The sequence below is a fragment of the Lynx rufus genome, unplaced genomic scaffold, assembly GCF_022079265.1.
Source record: "Lynx rufus isolate CCGP_SWC_20201006 ecotype Redwood Valley unplaced genomic scaffold, mLynRuf1.p SCAF_10, whole genome shotgun sequence".
In the NCBI taxonomy this organism is placed as follows: Eukaryota; Metazoa; Chordata; class Mammalia; order Carnivora; family Felidae; genus Lynx; species Lynx rufus.
The window spans coordinates 13,160,228-13,182,472 of NW_025814824.1; the positions used below are offsets into that span (position 1 = coordinate 13,160,228).

Below are 22,245 nucleotides of genomic sequence, written 5' to 3' on the forward strand. Positions count from 1 at the left end.
GACAGCAAGGAAGCCTGCCTGCTTCTACCTTGTTTCTGAGTGGATGGGGAAAAAATTCCCCTCTGATTATGTATAAACATCCTATTTATAAACAAGGGGGGCTCTCAGGACCCCTGGGTGACTCAGTTGGTTAAGTCTTGGACTTCAGCTCAGGTCATGATCTCACAGTTCATGAGTTCGAGCCCTGTGTCAGGCTCTGTGCTGACAGCTCAGAACCTGGAGCCTGCTTGGGATTCTGTGTCTCCTTCTCTCTCTGTCCCTTCCCTCTCATTCTCTCTCCCTCTCTCTCTGTCTCTCAAAAATAAAATAAACATAAAAAAAATAAACAAGGGGCCCCCTTCACACAGACTTTGATCCACAATGACACTATCAGTGTGGTTTGAAAAACACCAGACTATTTAATTTGAAATGGTTCTGGCTGGGCAGTGGTTCCAGATAACAGGAAGAAGCAAATGCGGATCGTTTGTGGAGGAATGCATCCTCAATCCAGCGCTCAGATAGTTCCCATTGGAAAATAAGCATGTCATAGTAAAAAATAAATAAATAAATGAAATGTATTGCACAAGGAAATAAAGCAGTATGAGTGAGAACCAAAAGAAATAACAGATAGCAGAGTAAGATCCTCAAAGATATTGAAATATTCAGAGAATATAAAATAGCTATCTTTAATATATTAAAAACCTGAATGAGATTATTGAAGGCATCAATGAGGAACAACAGACTATAAGACCAATACATTTGAAAAAGAATCAAAAACAACTTCTAGAAATAAAAATGCAATAATTTAAATGAAAAATACAATGGAAAAGTTAGGCTACAGATTAGACACACTAATGATAGATCCAGAGAAATAAGCCAGATGCAGCCTTAAGAGACAAAGGAATTGAAAACAGAAGCAACATTGAAAACCTTGGAGCAGAGCATCTGAATTCTAGATGGAAATAAAAGAGACAGGGAAGAACCAACACTTGAACAGATACTGGCTGGGAAATTTTCAGAAATGTTGAAAGATACACATTCTCAGATCGGGGAACGTCAGTGAATCCCAAGCAGAATAAATAAAAACAAACCCCACTCGGCGACACCTCACAGGGAACACCAAAAGAAGGGAGGAAAAATTCAAAAGCCACTAGAAAATAAGACAAACCACCTACAAGGAAACAGTCATTTTAAGGCAGAAGGTCTACTCCTCAATGGCAAAAATGGGTGCCACAAGCCAGTGCCTTCAGTGTGCCAAGAGAAATTATCTGTCAGTGTAAAATTCTATATTCAGCGAAAATATCTTTCAAAGATGAGAGCAAATTATAGACATTTTCAGACTACCCAAACTGAGCATTTATCTCCGACAGACTTCACTGAAGGAAGTTTTAAGATACATACAGCAGGGAGAAATTACATGATCCCACATGGACGATCTGGGATACAGGAAAGAATGGCAAACAAAAAAATTAGCAAACACACTGTAAATCTAAAAAAGCATTGCCTGTATAATATAAAATGATGATAATATCTAATGTGTTGTGGGAAGGGAAAGAGCTAAAGCAGTGGATATTACAGCATACACGTGAGTTGGGAGCAATCAGCATTAAAGCATTCTAAACTCTGTATGTCCTGTGGGAGAGAAAAGAAAGGTACTGACTAACTTCGGAAATTGTTAAGTATTCACCTTGAAGTAGCAGAACCACGAAAAGAGCAGACGTGCACGCAACACAAACATATGCTTTTAGATGTATAAGTAAAGAAAGTTATACAGGAGATGACAATTTATTGCAAAATTTTTGGATCTAAGAGCCCCCGCTGTTGCAAAAAAAAAAAAAAAAAAGTTCAAATTATGTCAATTCTTTTGTTAAAGCCTATTTTAAATATATTTGACTGAAACAAGAGGCAAAGTAGCTGAAAACATGAAAGCAGTTGACAAAATAAACTGCATCATCCAAAAATACCAAGGAGCTAAAGTTTCCTACGTACCAATACCAGAAATCCAAAGAGGTGTTGGGATTTAATGAGCTGGTTTTATATTGATTTAATCTACGTAGCAAAAACCAATTCCAGAACAGAAAGAGTAAAGGTTGGCAATTTTAGCTAAATACATTATACCAAGAGAATCGTAACTAGAGTTTACAATGTGTGAATTGGCGTAGTTTACACACAAGCTTTCCTGCAGAGGATAAGACCTTTCTGAGATCTACCAACAGAAATTTTCAGTAACAACAGGCGTGCGTTTTGGTGCCACACGAGGAGCTTTGGGGCTGAAGGGTGGGTATTGGAGTGGTAGATGCAAACACAGTGTTTCTTTTTTTTTTTTTTTTTAATTTTTTTTTTCAACGTTTATTTATTTTGGGGACAGAGAGAGACAGAGCATGAACGGGGGAGGGGCAGAGAGAGAGGGAGACACAGAATCGGAAACAGGCTCCAGGCTCTGAGCCATCAGCCCAGAGCCTGACGCGGGGCTCGAACTCACGGACCGCGAGATCGTGACCTGGCTGAAGTCAGACGCTTAACCGACTGCGCCACCCAGGCGCCCCAGAAACACAGTGTTTCTTAAACAAAGGCTATGTTATTGTTTCTCTACTATTACATTTATTAGCTCACTGAGTGACTCTATGAAAAATATCTAGATAACAAATGCTATAAGATCAAAGAATAAAGTGCTTTCTGTCCCCATGCACTGAATCTATGCCACTTGAGTAGTTAAAATTTGGCAGCTCTGCTGAATTGAATTTATGTCATTTTGACTAATTCCAGAAAGGGGTGTTTAGTGAAATAAATTAGGACTGGGACTCACAAGGCTTCCCAACTAGACAAACCAAAAATGCTTAGTGTGGGAGATGATAAAAAATTGCTTTTTTAAATTACTGTTCCCTTATTCACCCTCTTACACCTTAAAAAAAAGAGAATAAAAAAAGAACCTCATAAAAGTGACCAAAAAATCTACTGAATGTATTAAAATTCCTTTTGAATTAGCCTAATATTTTTCCCAGTTAAGGAAAGCTTGCTCATGATCACAGAGCTCTTATTACTCTGGTAAATGCTCTAGTAGGGAATGAACGACCTTGAGTCACCTTGTCCCCTGCTCTGTCTTACAGATGGGGAAACAGAGGCACTAGGTGTCTTGTCTGTGTAAGGTCACATTGCTGGTAGGCCCTCTTCACATATTTCTCTCTGCTCTCCATTTCTTAACTCTGAGAAAACAAACAAACAAACAAACAAACAAACAAACAAAAACCCTAAACCCCAAACCAAGACCCTTGTGTATTTACTACACTCCTGCAACATACATTATTTCACAGACTCCTCCCAGTAATGACGAGGTTGGTATCATCCACATTTCACTGATGGGGAACAGAAAGGATCCATCAGGTTCAACCAATAGTAAGTGGTAATGATAGGGTCCATAGCCCAAGTCTGCTGACGCCAGAGTCTTTGCTCTTGACCTCAAAGTAAAAGTGCCCTTTCCACCTTCCGTCTCCTTTTGCTTTACCTATAAGGAGTCTCAAAGTTCTAACGATCCATTTCTGAAATGAATGTTTTCAGCCAGGGCTTTCCCTCTATTCCTTCAGTTGCCACTTTAGGAATACATTCTCTTTACTAGGATGTCAGTTTGGATTATGCCAACAGCCTCCAAATGGCTTCTCTAACCCCACGTCCTCAACAAGACACCGACAGAGATCTTTCTCCAATTCCTTTTTGGTCACGCTATTTTTCAGTTCAAATTGTTACATTATATATAAACTCTAATTCTGCCTGTCATGATCCCCCACAATTTAGCTTGACCCCACCTAGAGGTGTTCCCCACTTCTCTCTGCATTTGGCTAATGCTGTTCCCTAAATCCTAGAAAACCCAGTTCCTCTCTTTGTCATCTACAGAAATCATTCCCATCTTTCAAAGTCTTTTACTTACTTTGCCTAAGAATGCAAGCTCATGTTGAGGCAGCATAACTATCAACCTAACCCAACTGGATTTTTTTTTTTTCTGGTTGTTTCTTGCACGTGTCTGTTTTCTCTGCCCGTGCTGCAAGATCTTTGAGGGCAGGCACTGTGTTTGACTTGACTGTGATTTTTGATCTTTCACACTGGCTATGAAGTAGTCAGTCTTAGAAATCAAAGGGAACTTAGCAATATCTTGGCCACCATGGCAACTAGAAATCATCTAGTTCAATTTTTCTGCTTTACAGGGCAAGACAGTAGACCCCTAGAAGATGAGGGACTGAGACCTGAGAGCTAGCTGTCTAATAATCAACCACTCACGTAATCCATTATTTAAGCTACTGCTGCGGTGCAAAACTCTCCGGTGAGCTGTGCTTCTGAAACATTAACGTGCACAACTTGCCTGGGGACCTTGTCGGAAATGCAGGTTGGGATTCAGTAGGTTCGAGGTGGGGTTTGATGTTTTTTATTTCTCACTAGCTCCTGGGGGACCATGTAAGAAGCAAGGATTACAACTCCTCCCCAGACCAAAGATTCTAAGTGGTGTCTTGGGTTTGTCATTGGGCCAAAGGGAAGAAAGAACACTCAGTATTTTACATGAAAAATCATAGAGAAGAACGGAGGAAATACTGGAGGAATTATTCAGGTGACAATAAATAGGAAAGTGCAACCATTTTCAGACTACCCAAATTACCTCCAACTACCTGACCCTTGGATAATAAAAGGCAAGAGTCTTTTTCTTTTTTTTAAAAGGAAGAATTTAAATGAATCAATTAATTGCTTTTTGTCATTGTTATTGTTTAGTAACTCAGTAAGTGGTTTGGGGATAAGAGGCTAATTAAAATGAAGGGATACAATGACACTGTACAATTATCTGAAGACGTCAATTTTTAAATTCTACTCTTACACCCATAAAAAGCAAGTTAGTCAGTGAAATCTCCAGGTGCTTGTAATAGAACAGCTAACTCATGTGCCGAATCAGCAGCTTCAAGGTCATAAATGGTTGTTCCCAGAGTAATTAATAAACGGTCAATGTGATTTGAAACGAGGAGCTCTCTTGGTCGTCAAGATAAGCAGTTTTGACTGTCCACATGTGAGCTCATTAATTGCTAAGGGATCACCTTACAAATAACAAGAAATCTTCCTGGTGGGTATACTAAATCTGGTCACCTGGGCATTACTCTGATGTGGTGAGTGATATGTGCTTCCATTTATAGATTTTTCCCATCACAGGCAGCGCCACACTGTAGCATCAGGCACTGGTGCTCTAAGACATTTGGCCAATCTGAGCACCTTCTCTTGTGAAATGCTGGCGCTCCTGACCACCTCACAGGACGCTAGGAGGATTAAATGGTGGAAACTCACCTGGTGTGGGAGAAAAACCAATACATGTAAATTGAATACAGGTTACACTCACCTTTTAAATTACTTGTGCATACGATGGGATCCAAATATCTGTCCTTTAACTCTTTAGTGGATATGTTAAAGTAGCCTTTTGTTTCTCAACTCAGAGTTATCTGGGGAGTGACTGGTGCAGCTGTTTATCTATATCTGTGCATTTCTTTTTTAAAAAAAAATTTTTAATGTTTATTTGAGACAGAGAGAGACAGAGCATGAACGGGGGAGGGTCAGAGAGAGAGGGAGACACAGAATCCGAAGCAGGCTCCAGGCCCTGAGCTGTCAGCACAGAGCCCGACGCAGGGGTCGAATGACGGACCACGAGGTCCTGACCTGAGCCAAAGTCGGACGCTTAACCGACTGAGCCACCCACGCGCCCCTATCTATCTATATAAAAGCACCTGCTGAGAGCAAAACTACCACCTCTGCTCTAGGCTGCCTGGCCCATCCTTCTCTCATGAGCCCTTAGTTCCTCACTTTATAATTTCTAGAGATAAGCTGAGCTCAAACCAGTTGCCCATGCCTAGAATAATCGTCTTCTTTTCCCTTCTATCATTAGTGCCCCTGCCTGGCTGATGGGTGATGAGCGGATGAAATCCAGGCCAGCACTTCAAGAATGCTCTTCAGTAAATAGAGGTTTGATTTAGTTGAAATTGTACCATTTGATCTGTTCTCAGGTGCTTTGGAGGCCAATGCATCCAGCATGATTTCCAAAAAGAACACATATTTTGAAGAGCAAACCACCAACTAGTAAATTAAATTGTGAGAGACGATCATTGAAAACTACGGATTTCTTTTGTTTTTGTTGGAAGGGCGCAGGGCTTTGGTAACTGAAGCCTGAGTTTTTGCTCTTGATTCTAAAGGTCTCTTTGGTAAAAGCAGGCGACTTCACGGCAGCTTTTGCTAATGCCACTCTTCCTGCTTCTTTACTAACAATGTTACGATTCGTTCATCAGAACAGGACTCAACTTTACCATGGCCTCACTCCCCACTCATGCGGGGCTTGTAGACGTGTCACAGACTAGACAGCATTGTTCTCCCTTTATAACACCCAGGGTGGGCAGAGGCTGGGTGTGTGTTGTATGTGTGCGTGGGGGGTGGGGTGGGGAGAGAAATAGTTGTTACTACTCAGAGAAGGCTGGGGCTGTTTACTTAGGATGTAGTAATTCTCCTTGTGGTATTCTGGACTTGAGAGTGGGTGGAACAATTTGGCTCTGACAATGAACGAGTGACCTTTTCAGCCCTAAATTTTTACTCACGTAACTTTGCCCAGTTGTCTAAATGAAAATGGAAAAGCTGCAGAATGATAAACCTGGCTACACTCCTGGAAACGATAAATGACAAATCCTAATACTGCAAAGCCATCTTTACTTCTGGGAAATTATCCAGTGGTATTTGTGAGTAGCGCTTGTTCAGAGTAATGGAATTACCACTGCTAACTCTATTTGAACGCTTACTTTTAAAGCTTTTCTTCCCAGGCTGTAGGGGGAAATCTGGCCTAGTTTTCTTTATGTTGAGAAATGTGATAAGCATCATTTTATTTTTTTAATTCTTGTAGCCACATTCTTAAATGAGTACTTTTAATTAAAGCTGTGGCCAAGGAGACCATGTCATATCGGACTGCTAAGATAATTTTGCTGATACTGGCTAAGTCTCTGGCATGGTTAGTTTTGCAGTGAGAGTTTAATACTGGTGGTGGTTCAATGCATGTACAATTCCCTAGAAAGAAAATACTTGGAAAACAAATGTGTCGTGTCACTGGTTACTGCATTCCTGGTTTGATGACCCACAAAACTTTGGGAATGAAAGTGCCATTGTAATTTATTCTGTATTGTTTTTGTGATTTCTCGATGTTAGATACCGGGTGTTTCCAGGTCAATGGTGCTGGCTGATAAGCCAAAGCTAAAGGTTTAGTAATATAAAACTTCACTGAGATAGAAGTAGATCTCAAGGCGGTGGTCTCTGCATTTCCTGCCAGAATTATATAGCATAAACTTTGGTAGAGGCAAGGAGATGGGAATTTTCTAGAGGCAAGATGGGTTTCTCAGAGGAAAGTTGGTTCTTTCCTTCTTTTCCTACAGGTCTGTGTTGGGACCAGTAGTTTGAGTGATAATTTCTAGTTTTAGTCTCAGTTTCAGAAAGGACTTCCCAAGGTACTGCTAATTCAGCGGCCTAAAGATTAAAAGGTGGAAAGTGGAAATCAAGGGAACAATTACCAACCCCCTCAAATATCTTATGATGTCTTATGATATGAACGCTTATGTAAAGCTGTTTAGCTAGCCATAGTCTAGTGATCGGCTCTTTTATTCTGTAAAATAGAATTCATTTAATTTCATATTTGGTATGTGTCAATCAGTGATGATTCCCAGATTAAATTTGCATAATGCAAAGAAAGACATTTTTAAAAAAATCAAATTCAATCCTGAAGTGTTTAAAGAGTCTAAGACGGTAGATGCCTCGCTCTTGACAGACTCTTCACTCCCTGGGGTGTCCCCAGCAACCTGGAACCTCCTACCTCCCTCTCACCCTCCCTCCCACTGGCAGTGCTCAGAGAATAAGGCTTTCACACTCAACAGTGAGAGCTTTAAGTGTGACAATGAGGCATAGGAATAATTATCTAAATTATATAAAAACTATAACAAGGGGCTCAACCCGATCTAATAAGCAGAGTAACTAGCAAGGGAAAACCTGAAGATAATTATGCGAATGACTTGAGAGGTTTAACTACAAGTCCTTAATTAGGTGATACTTACCTGCTCCACAAGACGGCTCAGCGTTAATTGGAAGAGATGATTAGTAGCAAATACGATTCCGTATAATCAAGTCCAGCACTGTCATCTTTTCTAAATAACTTACAGCTGTAGCCCCAGATAAAGAAGAGTCTCTGAGAGAGGACCCAGTGTCTGTTTTGGGGCCATCTTCCTACTGCTCCCTAAGTTAGTTTTAAAAAGCTACCTGGCACTCACACTAGGAAGACAATGTCTCACCCAGAGCTTTAGTATCTCACTATCTTCTTCCTTGGTCCTCACGTTTTCACTCTTATGAGGTATTTGAACGAACTACCAGGGATGACATTTGGGGCATGCAATTTGGTAGGACGTGGCTTGGTGCCGAGAAGAAAGGGAGGAAGGATCCTTCACTCACTATCAGCTATGAGTGCCTCCTTCCTGGATCACTATTTCTCTGCAAAAGGAGAGAGATGCTGGATTCATTGCTATTGCACTTTCCCAGGCTCGATGTGCCTGGGAATTGAGGACAGAATACCACAAAGTGCTAGGAAAGGCTCAGAAAATGGTCCTACTAACCTAGGATGTAATGTTACAAAGACTTCCTCCTGCTCACAGCTTTTGAGTTTAATTAACCTCATCAAATAAGAGTAATTTTATAATTCTACTACAAAGTTCTCAAGACCCTTATAAAAGAGCTAGAAAAATAATAGTAATTAGCTTCCCTTCGAAACATCTCCTATAGACTACACCAAGCATACACGGCAGAGAAGAAATAGAACTCATGGGGAATCCTGAGCAGCCCAGGTTTGAGAATTATCTTTGTCGTTGAATAAAGGAGGAGCTCTCAGAAAACAATTTAATTTCTCTGGGCTTGAGTTGCCTCATCTATAATACAGGTAGAGAGAGTGAGATTATTTAGCACTTTTTAAGCCTTTTTGAATAGAATAACTTGGCTAGCTTTTCAAATACTTAAGATGCCCAAGTTCTATCCCTGACCAATGAGGGAGACTCTGGGCGTGATTCGTGGCCATGGACGTTGGTAGTGGCCCACAGGCTACCGTGAGCCTCCAAGCAGAGAACCACTGCATCAATCCCCTCAAGCATCTTTGGTGACCGAAGCCCCTTGACATGCTGCTATACTGCCTACGTGATAACACACGTGCATAATGTTCCTGAGCAGATATGGCTCCCACGTGGCCCAGCACATGTTAATAAAGATTCTCTTCTCTCCAACTGAAACTTCTACCAAACGCTGAAGGATTCTGCCTCACACTGTGTCCAGACCACAATGGCATTTTGAAGACCCAAGCACCTCATCTTGGGCTGTCTTGAAGGAAAAAAATTAATGGTCTATCTTTTTTTTTTTCCCAATAATAAGGGTCAAAGTTAATCTGCCCTCTATAGAGTTTTTAGAGTTAAAAACCATGTCAACTTTCAAATATTTTGGTCAGGAACAGGGATCAAAGATGTGAAGTTAGTTGACCTGTTTCATTTCAATCGTGGTGAATATTTAACCATGCCCTCCCCATCTGAAGACTGATATTCTTTAACAGAGAGTAGTTGCTGACTTTTCCCTTTGTGTGCCAGTTTGTTGCGGGGTGGGGGGAGGGGAGAAGTAAGGAAGGCACAGGTTGGCACAAAACAACCATCCTGCCTGATAAAACAAGACATCTGACCGGCTGTCAGCTCCACCCCTTTGTTTAGACAGGAGACTCAGAATAATCTAAGGGCAAGTATTCCAAGTGGACAAAATGCTCATTGTGTCTGAATAGTGGGGACTCCCACTTGTTAAATATTTGGTTGTTAAAAAAAAAGGGAAGAAAACTGGCCCTCATTTGGCTGATTAGACTCTTAAAGAAAGGTTTGTCCTCACAGTGACTGCCATGACAGCATCTAGTATAGGTGAGACCCAGTCTCAGTGTTAGCTTCAAGGGTGTGTGACCAGCATTGTCACACCGCTCAGAAAGGCAGTGCTTAGGGTTTAGTGCTCTGCACTTGCTTTCTTGGAATTCTTAACAATTTTAGCCTGGAATTTGTGTTTTGTAGGTAAAGTCTGATGGGGCAGTGGAGCCTGTGCAGAGGGCTCGGAGCCTTGGCTCACATGTGGTCCATGGTCCCACATCCTGCCTCCTGCTGCCTCCCTGGGGCAGGGGATCTTGACCATCTGCTCCCACCTCTGATGTCCTGGCCAGTCTAGCCTTCCCTCCACAATGTCGCCTGGGGAAGCAATGGGGTTTTGTTCCATCATCACCCTCCATCCCTGCCTGGGACGTGAGCACAGGCAAGGTGAGGGGTGGGTTGGGTGTTTTCCCTGCAGCATTTCAGGACAGAGCAAGGACATAGGTGTCCCTGCCTTAGGCTGGCAGGGCCCTGGTGTGTTTCACAGGTGATTCTGTGGCATATCTCACCCACACCAGATATTGAGCCTGCCCCACTACAGAGATAGCAGTTCCTTGGACTGTTGCCTGTCCACTGTGTGTTGGGGTTGTTGGCCGTGGGAAGGGGGATTGCTTTCCCTGCCCCTGCTGGAGGCCTACATTTTCATTTTACACTGGGCTCTCATGTAGTAGACTGTGCCTAACCCGATTGCCAACAGATAGTTCTGGGTTTCACAGAGCTATGTGGGGCTTGGGGAGGGCTCGCAAAGTTCGATGTCCTATGTGTTCACACTTGAAGAGCATAGTGAAAGATGTGCCTCTTCAGGTTTTTCCTCTGCCATTAAATATCATAATAAACATCCATCCTGTGGGGGCACCTTGGTGGCTCAGTCAGTTAACCATCTGACTTTGGCTCAGGTCATGATCTCATGGTTCATGAGTCTGAACCCCAGGTCAGGCTCTGTGCTGACAGTGGAGAGCCTGCTTGGGATTCTCTCTCTCTCCCTGTTTCTCTGCCCCTCCCCTATATATTCATTTATTCTCCCCCCCCAAAATAAATAAGTAAACTTAAAAAAAACCCACATTTATCAGCTGTGCGACATGGGGCACAAAGCCTCGGGTCGCCATTCAAGCACTCTATGACATCACTGGGTGTGCCACTCTATGATGGTATTGTCTGCTAAGCCACCTCCTCATCTATAGCACTTGGCTTTTTTTGTGGGGGCGGGAGAGGGAGGCTAGTCACTTCATTCTCAACATTATCGTATTGTATTTCCAGTGAAGAACTTGGGCCCTCCATGGATCCATTTCCATCCCTTCGCTCTTCTTCTACTAACTATTACTACTACTACTTACTATGATTCTTCTTTTTTTTTTTTTTTGAGCATTTTTCTTATAGTGTGAACTGGCATGACTTTTAATTAATGCATGGTGTGTATGGTTCCATTCCATACTGTGAATGGGAATTATGCTGAGTTGGGGACCCTTCATGACTTTGTGTAGCTGAAAACATCCCTTGGGTGGATGAGGAAGTTGCCAGATCTCCACTGCCCTTGGTTCTGTATAGGCCAAGACTAACCACCACCCCCTCCCACTTTTCCCCCAGGCTGTACCCAGCACCCTCTTCTTCCCAATACACTGCTCAAAATTGTTTTCACTCTAACGTACAGTTCAGAATTGATTTTCTTAAGGAAATACTGTGAGAATAGTGCAGTCAGCCATTCTTGGTGAAGAAAATCCTACAAGAGTAGGGAAAGATGCAAGGGGGAGGAGGAAGGCGAGAAGAGAGAGGTCAGAGGGGTGGCTCTCCTGCCCATTTTTAGACTATAACTAGTGTGGAGTGACTTCCCTTGAATTTTGCAGTATGCTTCTCGAAGCAAAATCTCCTCTCCAAACTTGGAAAACTTTGGGGTGTGCCTGAGAGCAGCTACCTCCAACTGTCCCACCCTCAACCAACTCTCTGTTAGAAACAAGCTTTATGAAATAGAGCATTTCTAGAATTTCTAAAAACATATGGTATATTTTTCTCCTGGCAAAATCTGTCAGCCAAGTAGGGAGAGGTTCATGATGAAAGCTGAAATTTAGAAGCAACAACTCTTAGAAGTAAAATTTGTATTATTTCCTAAAGCCTCTTTTCCAAACAAAATGCTTTTCATATGGAGTTCTTCTACTAGGAACATTATTGAACACAGCTGCTTAGAGCAAAAGCACTCACTTTAGGTGGCAAGATCTCTGTTAGAACAGGGAAGGAAATAGTCTGGGATGATCATTTCTACCTTGAATTGAGAGAAATGCTAGTTACTAATAGGACAAAACAGAGACTTAAAGGTAAGATTTTTTTTTTAAATCAAAGGAGATAGAAAAACATGCTTTAATGGATGAGACCCAGAAAGTAAGTAATAAATAGTGGATCACTATAGAAAGCTTCTTGTTACTATTAATAATAGCAAAAGTCACGGTCTGATATAGTATTAATTATTTTAAAAATCCTAGGAGGAAGGTTTTCTTTCCCCCATTCTACAGAAGAGAGAAGAAATGCACAGGGGCAAGGTCGTGAGAGCTGATTGCCCAGCCAAGACCTGGCAGAGGGGATTAAGCCCAAAGACTAAACCTCCAGCTCTTCACCACACCTTTACAGGACATGAGATAGAACTTGGGAAGCAACTGAAGGGTTTTCTGATTACCATGGCTTTGTTGGAATGGCCACCTCCTTGGAACTCAATGGTCCCAAAAGCATCCGTGGGGCTGAGTTGAGTGTGCTTGCTGATGGACCACTTCTCCGACTGGATGTCATTTCGGGAGAGGCGACTTTGATTTTTCTCATTCTGAAGAACGGAGACGCTGGGAGTGAGGCCCACATGCTGGCCAATCAGACGCCCGCAGCAACACCTGCAACATAAGAGGTCAAAGCGAACCCCCTGGATCAGCCATTACTGGAGAAATCTACAAACCATAGTGAGCCAGTCCATTCTTAGGCAGAATCCCACAATACGGCTATACCAGGCAAATAGTGAACCCAGGATTTACCCAACAGAGATCGTTTCTTTTCTGCCCATTTTCATTTTCCTTCAGCTGTATAAGCTGTAACATGCCTCCTGGCCTTTGCCACCCACCCCTTCCACACCTGCCATACTGTTTAGGATTGGAGCCTGCAAACAAAAGTCCTATAGATTTTTCTACTTCTCACTCCTCCCATCTATCAAATCTTGCACAAAGGCCACTGCACAGCTTTGAGGGGAGAATTTTAATATGCACATTTAAATAAGGACTCTCACTCATATGTGAGTCACAACCTAACTTGTCTTTCCCCAATTGACATTCACTGTCAAATATCCAATACTAAGAATAAAAACCTACAGCTTAAGCGTTCCTGAAATAATGGAAATATTATTTGCAAGATCTTTGAAAACAAAATTCACTACTTACATCATGAAAATGTCTTTCATACTTTTCCACCACCATTATAATACTGATACATACGCTTCATGCTTCACTAGTACCACGATTATAACTATTAATGACAATACTGATATATGGTTATCATTTATTAAATACTAATAATATGACATTCCTTTTAGGAGTAAAATAGTGCAGTTTTGAAGGTTAGGTAATTGGCTCAAGGTTACACAGCTAGTCTATAGGACTTTATAGTCTATATTTTAAGTTACTTGATTATATGGCCTTTTCATAAAGGCATTTCCAGACAGTCATATGTTATTTCATCCCAAATGCTTCCTACCTAATATGCTGTTAATCTTTAAGGCAAAACCAGGAAGGTAAGTAGGATAGCTAAAGGTAAGATTAGTAGGATATTAAAAACGTACTTGGACAGAAATCTGAAGGTCTGCAGTCTAATTAGTAACCTTCTAGGAGTCTTTTATTTAAAAATACCTTTTCATTATGGCAGGGAATATTGGTACAAACTAAGCATTTTGATGAAATGCTTAAAAAGGAAAACGAATAACCATACTAAAAATATATATAGCCCACTTATAGACAGCGATTAATTCCTTCCCAATGGGGTATCTGTTATTTTGTACAGGCTCTTAGAGAATTAACTGCAGGTGCAACACATTATATGGTGTATACATATAAGATTGCTTCAGAGATGTCCAGCAACGATTAAAAAAATGATCTTTAATTTGACATTGGTTCCCTTGTAATGCATAGTGATTACTATTATAGTTTTGTTCCCATAATTGCTACTCTGTGTTCTCACTTTATTATAGAGACAGCAAGATTACCTATGGGGGTCTTTGGTGCTTGGTATGATGTGAACACATTCTCTTTTATAAAATGCTCTTTCTATCCAGGATTTCTGAGCCTGAAAAAAAAAAAAAAGAAGAGGTGAATATAACCCACAAGTATTTTTGAGTAGGAAGCAAAAATTTAATAATTACATCATGATTCAGTATCTCATAAACTGAATTGAAATGATAGTTACTTCAAACATAAACACTGCATATAACAAAAACCAATGACTGCCAGAACCTGTTGACTAGGTTAACATTATAATATTGAGTCAAAGAAAAGGACCATTATAAAAAAAATGGTTAGTGATGGAAACTTATACAGATTCTTAAAGTTTTTTTGAAGAACAGAAAAACAATGCTAGTTACGGAGATAATGAAAAACACAGAGCAGTATGCTTATATTCCTGTACCTAACAAATATTCAGTGATGGGAAGAAATATATGTGAATAAGTATGAAGTTCTCGTGGCTAACACTTCCATTCAATTTTTTTTATACAAAGAAAGAGAAATGGTAAGAGAATTATATAACTCAAGAGCCCTAATCCATCATGATGTTTTTCCTAAAATCCAAATTAGCAGTGCTTAAATACAGAAGGGGCAAAGGAAATGGAAACATAAGAAGATAAATGTCTTTATCACAGTCAGAAATTTCACAGGTAATGCCTTTGGAAGGAAGGAAGATAGCACTTTTTCTTTTCTTTTCATTTCCCCATGTCTTTAAGTACAGGAAATACAGCTTCTTAGAATGGGCATTGTTGGGACTGTCTGCCCAGAAGTCCAGCCACTGAGATTGGTTCCCAGAAGGATAAAGGAAGTTCCAGCAAACTGTACTATCTTTGTTCCCAAGCATAGTGTCCATCGTGCAGCTTCTACCAGCATTGGAAAGAGTAGAGGAGTCTCCCGTGAGATCCTATAAACTACTCAGAAGATTCCTTCTCCAGGCATTTAAGAGGGAAGTTGTTGGAGCATCCTGTAAGGTTACTTCTACATGACATCATCTTTTCTCTAACACAGTATGAGGGCTAAATTCATACCCTTGAAATATACAGGCCCAAAGTGCAACTTAGTGATTTGCTTGGCCTCAGTGACCAGTGTTGACTGTTACAAACCACCATGTGTGGCCCTAATTGATATTGACTCTGCCAAGGACCTAGACATCTGTATAAACTGTGTGAAGTTCTCATTTGCTCTCAATCCTTAGTTTTGCATCTCCCTCCTCTCTTGTGATGGGAGTCTATGTAAGCACGCAGCAGTGAAGGCCATGGTTACCTCATATGACAAAGCACGTTGTAAAAGTGGCAACATGGGGGATGCCTGTGGGGTACAAAGGAGCTGCATCCTGTTTCAGTCATGGTCACAAGTGGTCACACGGTCACATTTGTCAGTGTTTATGCACCATCTACATGAAGAGGAGCACCCGTCCTGTCTCAGAGATCCCTGGGTCCAGGTGGCCCTCTGCACCTGGAAGGTGCACCTCCTCACACCTCCTCACACCAGGAAGGTAACATTTGCAGTTCTGTTTGTCAGCTAGGCATGAGAAATGCCCCAGTGTCTGTTCATGGAAATTTTTCTTCTCAAATATATAGGAAAAGCCAGTGGCTGCATCTTTGCAACAGAAATGAGCTGAATGGCATAGATAACCAGGCTTGATCTTTGTGAAAAGCCTGTAAGTTAAACTATTCATAGGCTGTGATTTTTCCTAGACACTGAATACTTTCATTGATAACATCTCTTGGCAGACAGACGGTAAAAATATTCCTCACTGGACATTTGAAACCAACTTTCCCTACACCTCGGGGAGCAGAAAAGGGAGAGTGTAATTCCTTTCTTCTTTGTGGATCACTTTGGCTAGAATTCAGAAGGATCTTTTGGGGAAGCATCTGAAAATTTGGGGGAGTGCTAATCAATACTCCCCGAGACACAGCAGTATCATGAATACAGTGTGAGTTCTGCTGTTAGAAAAAAATGGCATGAGTGGGACTCTACAGCATGGACACAGTCACATAATTTTGGGGGTCCTCAGTTTTTCTGATCTATAAAATGGGCGCAATAATAATAGCTGACACACTGAGTTGTTAGCATTATTATTTGGGTACCATGTTTCATTTCAAGAAAAGGCACCGCTGGGTTGGTTCTGGTACTAAAAGTTCTGACACACGTTCAGACAAGAGCACTATGAACCCTGCTCTAACAGAACTGACCTCATTTGATCTCTCTCTGCCTGGAGGATGATCAGCCTAGCTGACCACTAACAAGGTATACAGAATAGTTATTGAACTTCCCTGAGTCTTTTCTATAACATAAAGATAATTATAGCTACTTCAGAGCATTGTTGTATTTACTGAAGCACCTGATTCAGGGAGAACACCTGGAACTCAGTAGGCACTCGATACTTAATATTATGAAGGGCTCATCATGTGCCTGGAATTGTGCCATATACATGTATCATCTCCATAGAGCCTCATAAGAATGCCATGAAGGACATGCTACTATTATATCCATTTTACCATTGAAGAAACTGAGGCAGAGAGATGCACCAAGTTTAAACTTGGACAGTCTGACTCCAGAGTTCATACTCTTCTTACCCAGTCTGCTAAACTGCCTCTCCAAATCACACATTATTGATACTAAATACCCTTGATCTGGGCAGTGCCATCTGGGCATGCCTGGGAGCGCCTTGGTATTTGGACAGTGCTGGACTCCTAGAGGCATAGCTTAGAACCAGCTCATACTTGGATCTTTCCCTCTTTCTATCCTCACACGTAGAGTAATAAACCCTCCGCTATCTGTTCTACCTCTCCCCTTAGGATAAAGGACTGGGGTGGGAGATTAGGAAGACCGCGTAATAGGAGCAAGAAGTAAAAGAAGGAGGATCATTATAACAAATGATCCTCTAACAAAGAAATGTAATTACAACAGGATTCACAACATGAGAAGAGGGGGGGACCATGGCGGATGAATTAGACTTTTCAAGGGCACCTTGATTATTTCTCTCACTCATGGATCCCAGTTTCAACTTGGATGGTCCTGCAAGTTCTACTCAGAAATACTACATAGCGTTGCGTAGCGTTGCGGACTCTACTTAGTTTCTAAAAATAATGTGACTTGTTGCAGTTTAGCACCCTCATTGCCTTTTCAAAGGTGAAAAACCTACCTCACTGTTAGCAAAAGGAATGAACATCAGTTTCCAGTTTATTACAAGCAGATTAACAATTCCCCTTGTAAAGGCATGGAAAATTGCAGGGGCAGGGGAGGAAATGTAATATAAAAAAATATCTCCAACATTCATAATTGAATTGGATTCTTTTTTTAAGAAGAAATCTATAATACATAATAGAAAGAATGCATGTAAAACACATGAATTAGGAATTCTACAAAGTATATGCATAACTGACTACGCTCTACTGTGGGCTTTGCTCTATTGTGCTTTTTATTCAGGTTTTCAGTGTGGGTAGATCTTAGATTTTTAAAGTTATTTTCTTGGAGAGGGCAAATTTGAAGTATAATCATGGTTTAACTTGTTCCCTAAACTAATTCCCTTTTCTTTTGTCCCAAGGCTTTGAACTGCTCTGTGTGAGTTTCATACTTGCCCTCGGAATCCAAGTTAGTTAGCTCAGAATGGCTATCCTTGTTGTTAGAAAGCATGAAATAGTTTTGACATGCCATGTTTCTCATTGACCCTTTAATTCTCTTCTAATGCAAAACTTCAATGGACACTACGCCCTAAAATCTTTTATTTTCAAATATCCTTCGGAAGTCTCATGTACTCTTAGAAAAGATGGCTTCTACCAGACCTTAGAAAGCCACTTTGTACGTTCTTTTCTAAAGGTAGAATGGTCACATCGCCATGACTGAGCTTGTGAAGGGCTATTTTCTTTCTTGTCTTTCTGCATTATCAGTCATGTGTGATGTGTAACAGGGAAGTGGTTTCAAAGGCTAATAATTAAAGGAAATAGTACTGAAAGCAAAAATGAGGACATTCACATTTTGAACAAAGTATAATGACTACCCTCAAAGAGTAAAGTACTAACTTTGAAAGTAAAATGTACAGTCAGTAAAGAACAAAAATGATAGAAACAAGCAAACAAAAGCTGTAAATATTGCCTTCAAAAGAAAAAAAAGATTAAGTTATTTCACTTAGGCACGTTTCAATTCTTTCTCACAAAGGCTCTGCTACAAACATTAATTCCCCAAATTACTCTGATGCTTCTTACTTCCGACTCCCCACCAGCTCCAGAATCAAGAACTTCTCCAGGCAGGACTGGTTTACAAGCACATACATCGAGTATGTACTAAATCTTACTCAATCTGTCTCCAGAATATCTTGGAAAGTGCTACCGCAATCCACCCTAGAGCTGGATAACTTAACAGAACGACAACAACCCAGACCAGTAACCACAAGATTAGAAGAGAAAAAAATTCGCTAACTTCAGAGGAACAAATTACAAGTGAAATGTCACTATATTCCTTCTTTGGAGACTCTCCTGTTTCAAATGTACACTCTGTCCTGATCAGAACAAAACCCCAAAGACCCAAAGGTACTGCATGCCTAGGTTCATTTTTGACTTTTGCTTTCCTTCAGCATCTCCCTGGGCATTCCTTTGGTCTTCCTGCAGACCCCCCCACCCCCATCCACTCCTGGGAGGCTGAACAAGAAGAAAACGAGCTGAAATCATTTTACCTGAGCACTGACTCTTGGGTGGCGGCAGGGACAGTCTCACGAGCGGTGCCTGTTGCTTTCATTTTGCTGCGTCTGGGGCTGGTCATCCCGTTAATAATGCTCTTATGACCGCCCACTGGAAAAAAAGCCACTTGCCCAGCTCTTCCCCCAAGAGACGTTTCAAGTAAGCAATGAACTTGGGCAGATTAGCCCCTTGGAATGTGCCGCTTTGGGATTAGCCTCACTAAGAATCCCATGGACATTCCCTTGCAGCCCTCAAATACTGCTTGATTTGAACATCTAATCTGACGCCAGAAGAAAAACAAATCCCCGGAGAGATCGGATTTAACTGGCACAAGTCCTGACAGGCTCTCCCCCCTTGGCTTTTTCCATTTTCAGAGAGAAGCTTTCTGCAAGTGTGATAAGGTGTTCTGAGTTCTGAAAAGTTCAACTTGGGAAAGCAAATCCTTCTAAAGAAACAGTGTATTAATGCTCTGAGTGGTTCGAACACACAAGGGGCATTGTTCATTCCTCCCCAAAGAATGGAATGATAGCATTTCTTTAAAGAGGAACTGCTAAAAACTCTGAATGTTTCAAAGGACTGGTCTGGTCCCTGAAAGGGAGCACAAGTAGAATAAAGTTGGACTTTGTCAGCGTCTTTCTACAACTTCTAAAATGTCAATAAAATGATAAGACTTGTCTGATCACACCTCTCATCCTTGGCCCCTCCCTGACAATTGCAAATGTGTGACTGGAAACCTACACTCTCCTGTTTCCCTATGAAAAAGAGATGAGCCGGGACCATTCCAGATCATGGACGCAGACGTTAGGCAGGATGGTGTCTGCCTGGGGTGGCCCGACTGGGAGCTTCTGGCTCACACAAAAAGGTCCCTTTCAAACATCATCCAAGAGTGAATTTTTTACATAACAGTAGTTCTTAACTAGATAAGTGAACAAATTGGGAGAGTAAAGAGCTCTGATTTCAACAAGGCAAAAATACTTTTTAAAAAAGTAAATATATAAGCATTTCATTTCCAAAGGATTTATCTCCTCCCTTCCAGAGAGAAGCCAGAGCAGAGGGGCGCCTGGTTTTGAGTCCCGAGTCAGGCTCTGCACTGACCATGCAGAGTCTGCTTGGGATCCTCTCCCTCTCTCTGCCCCTCCCGGGCTCTGGTGTGCTCTCTTTTGCACGTGCACACGCTCTCTCTCTCAAAAATAAATAAACATTAAAAAAAAAAAAAGAGGTCAGAGCAGAGAGTTGGTATTTATGGTCAACAATAGGGACTGTAAATCTGTGAGGGCAATGCCACTCTGATCTTTTATTTCCCTGAAAATACCTGGTATGTGTTAAGAGAACATTCACTGGCAGTCACAGCATGAACTGGATGACTTACTCCAAACTTGGATGGAATACTTAGCCTTCTCCTGGCCTCTCTGCTGTTTCCAGGATTGATCTCCTTCATACTCCGGTTTCTCACATACCAAGTTCACCCCAGACACAAGAGTCAATAAACTACCTAATGACATTCAACTGAGGATGCAGTAAAATCAGCAAGACGTTCAAGTGAAACATCAGACTGAGCTTCAGCATTAAATGTGTGATGGAGAAGTCCCTTCGCTTGTCTTCAGGAGCTGGCTACAGAATAGTGACAGCCTTGATAATGTGCATCCCCTCCTTTCACGCAGCAGTAACACTCCCATGCATTTTATTCTCAGGGAATCAATCACCAGAGATGTGAGCCACAGAGATGTTCACTGCGTCTTTATTTATAACACAGAAAATTTGGAAAAAGTTCAGCGAGGGGAGGCTAATTGAACTATGGCTCGTGCTGTTGGATGATGACCATAATCAAGTTTCAGAAAACTAATTACATAGAGAAATACATATTTTCACATTCTTGTGTAAGGCAAGCAGGCATAAAAGAGGAAGTGAAGAATAATTATAAATTTTAGATACAGACAGACATGATAGGTAGGAAATACACTTAAAGAGGAAACTAATTTTTTATTTTTTTAATGTTTATTTATTTTTGAGAGAGAGGGAGAGACAGAGTGTGAACAGGGGAGGAGCAGAGAGACAGGGAGACAGAATCAGAAGAGGCTCCAGGTTCTGAGCTGTCAGCACAGAGCCCGATGCGGGGCTCAGACTCACAAGCTGGGAGATCATGACCTGAGCCCAAGTCAGACTCTTAACCAACTGAGCCACCCAGGCGCCCCAAACTGTGACTAATTTTTATTTTCTTCCTTTTCTTTTTCTAGATTTTCCTAAATTTTCCCCTCTAACCATACATTTGTAGCCATAAAACTAAATTCTTTGTGGACAGATCTCCAGATTTCTTAAATTTCAACTATTAAGCTTAAGATGACAGGAATTCACTAAGAAGAGTAGTTCAGGAAGTGACTTAGGAAGAATTAAGTCAAAAGAGAGGGCACTTGGCTGGCTCACTCGGTAGAGTGGATGACTCTTGATCTTGGGGGTTTTGAGTTTGAGCCCCAGGTTGGGTGTAGAGATTACTTAAAAATATAGAGAGTGGCACCTGGGTGGCTCAGTTGGTTAAACATCCAACTTTGGCTCAAGTCATGATCTCATGGTTCATGAGTTTGAGCCCTGCATCAGGCTCTGTGCTGACAGCGCAGAGCCTGGAGCCTGCTTCCGATTCTATGTCTCCCTCTCTCTCTGCCCCTCCCCCACTCATGCTCTGATTCTCTCTCTCAAAAATAAGTAAGCATTAAAAAAGAAAGAAAGAAAACACAGAGGGCTCAGTGGGGAATAGTTGAAAAGAAAATTTCTGTATGGTGCTGGATGAGACTTCTCGAGTTTAAAGGAGGTGGGGGAAGGAAGGGATCAGAGAAGAAAAGGAAAAAGACAAGAAATGGGAGAGAGAGAAGAGGAGGAGGGTTGGTGGGCAGGCAAGCACCTCAGAGACAAGAAGCTGGTAGGCTGTAGACTATCTGTGTGACTGAATGAATTTGTTATAGATGATCCCTCCAATGTAAGAAATATTTTAAGATTTCAGCTTTCTTCAACCCCCTTCATCATCAGATGCTACTTCAAACCTTCATCTGATTTACTTTAAATCTTGAATTCCCTCCCATTCACACTGCCCTTGTATTGTTCTTAACTCTATTCTCTCTCATCTTACTTATATATATATTTTTTTCTTTTTGCTTCTTTTCCTTTATAGAGGGAAATGTTTGATAGGGACCAGAACATGTGGCATCTTCCACGAACTTTATACCAAAGACAAAAACATTATCTTTAGAACCATGAGCATTTTTGTTTAAGAGAAAGGGACGCCCCAGGTAAAGTCAGCACAGAGATGCTTTCACAAGAGGCCGCAGATGATCTCCAGGACCCTTTGATTTGAGAAGGTAATTAGTTCCACAGAGACTTGTAGCT

General features: G+C 41.3%; 1 protein-coding gene across 13 annotated transcripts in view; it reads right to left on the reverse strand.

Moving 5' to 3' along the window:
* The window catches only part of TRPM3 (transient receptor potential cation channel subfamily M member 3), a 797,690-nt gene that overhangs the window by 237,431 nt on the left and 538,014 nt on the right, over positions 1 to 22,245 (reverse strand). For all 13 annotated transcript variants that reach the window (XM_047102096.1, XM_047102090.1, XM_047102058.1 and 10 more), the window contains exons 2-3: positions 14,176 to 14,255; positions 12,616 to 12,820 (exon numbers count right to left, since the gene is read on the reverse strand). In XM_047102096.1, the coding sequence (XP_046958052.1) occupies positions 12,616 to 12,820; positions 14,176 to 14,255 (285 nt within the window). The remainder of the gene's footprint in view (positions 1 to 12,615; positions 12,821 to 14,175; positions 14,256 to 22,245) is intronic.